Genomic DNA, 1,723 nt, shown 5'->3' on the forward strand with positions numbered 1-1,723 from the left:
AGGATGAAACTTGTTTCGAATCTCGGAAAACTCGTCCGAATATGGAGAAATTTGGAATTCTCAGGAATTTTATGTGTCTGGAAACAGATTCCTGCAATTTTTGTGTTCTCTAGGTCTTCCCTTTCTTTTGTGCTTTGTATCATTCTCCTAGCGTTCTTAAAAATATTATTTTTAGAGGGGAATATAAAAAACAAAGACTTAGGCCAGGCTTCGTATTTGATGATGGAGCGTTAGCATTGTACACCCATTATATTTATGTGATTCTGCATAATTTTATAGGGCTATTAACGGAAAGAATTCACGGATGTAAAATCGGATCAGAGCGATATTCGCGAATAAAAACATTAACTGCTTATATTAGAAAAAAAATCGTTTTTTTTTTCTTTTATGAGCAAAGCTAAAGCAGTTTTTGAGATTTTTTTTCCAAAGAGAATGAGAATATAAATGAAATTAAACTAACAAAAAAAAACATTTTTTATGTTCTAAAACAGAAAAATCGTTGAGCGGGAACGCTGACGGGCACAGTCAAATCTTCAGAAATAGTAGAAGGTCAAAAGTTTTCCAATGAGTTTTCACCAGTTTTCCATACAGGCAGAAAAAGGAAGGAAAAGAAGGATTTTTTTTACGACCAAAAATTTTCCTTATTTTTTTTTAAATTTGAAGAAAAATTGAGAGGTGCTGTCTTCGAATTTGCTTCAATGCCTTTCTACGCTATATTTTATTCTTTTTATACTCGAATACTCAAAAATGAAATTAAAAACCAAAAAAAAAGACTAGAATACGATTCTGTAAATTTTTGAAAAGAACAAGTATTACGTTTTTGCGATTTTTTTTCACTCTCATCAGTTTATGTCCGTGCTATTTTCTCAGTATATCAAAATTATTTGTGGTGTATAAATTTGTGCTGAGAATAAACATGCAATTATGCTGTGAGCAGCATGATTGACATGTCGCTAGGCTTTTCCTTATAGAATGATTGTCCTCCATCTTACAATGATTTCTTTATTGTTGACATTTCGCCATGGATATTTTCCCAGAAGATGTCCTGATTGCTAATGTAACGTGAAAAGCCGTTCTTTTTTCAAAAAAAAAGTATGGCTTGCAGTAAGAGTTTTAGGAAGAATTTCCTTCTAGATTCATCTGCATAACTACTGGTTCTTACTCCAGAAAAATTTATTCCAGAAGAAAGTTAAAACTTTAATTTAATTTGAAACCTTTTCCTTTCCTCAACAAAACAGGTACGAATTAAGCGAGTTGGCGCCAGTCACTTGGGCGTTCTGGCAACCGCTCCACCGATCGCATTAGTCAAGGTCATCGTCGACGACGACGATTTCAAGTGTCATCCTAAGTGTTTTCCTAGAAGAGTAAAGTAGGTAGAACGGAAGAGTGGCGGCGGCGTTCCTCGAAAAGAACGTATATCGCACATGTTTCCTTGATGGGCGGCGCTTAATCGTAGCGTCTTCCCCGTATCGTCGTCGTCGTCGTCGTCGTCGTATGTCCTTTAAAGTGCACATTGGAAACTTTATCCAATGAAGTTCACCGGACCGACGACGCTAGTGACGGATGTTTTTTTCCCCGCTGCCTCCTCACGTTCTCCTCCCACCATTGCTGTTCGAGCTGGAACCGGTTCGTATTCGCCGCCACCAACTGCCGTCACCGCTGCGCGCAATGCGATTTGAAAAGTGTCGTTGGGACGGCGATCGGGCGGACAGTCTTTGACCAT

At 37.8% G+C, this 1,723-nt stretch overlaps 1 protein-coding gene across 1 annotated transcript; it reads right to left on the bottom strand.

The window, feature by feature from the left end:
* Positions 1 to 1,522: 1,522 nt before the first annotated feature.
* RB195_003967 (uncharacterized protein) lies at positions 1,523 to 1,723 on the bottom strand (the record flags this gene model as incomplete). Its single annotated transcript, XM_013451484.2, has 1 exon — positions 1,523 to 1,723. One exon carries the CDS (start codon positions 1,721 to 1,723, stop codon positions 1,523 to 1,525), a length of 201 nt encoding a protein of 66 aa, XP_013306938.2.

This window comes from Necator americanus, chromosome IV (assembly GCF_031761385.1).
Source record: "Necator americanus strain Aroian chromosome IV, whole genome shotgun sequence".
NCBI classification, from domain to species: Eukaryota; Metazoa; Nematoda; class Chromadorea; order Rhabditida; family Ancylostomatidae; genus Necator; species Necator americanus.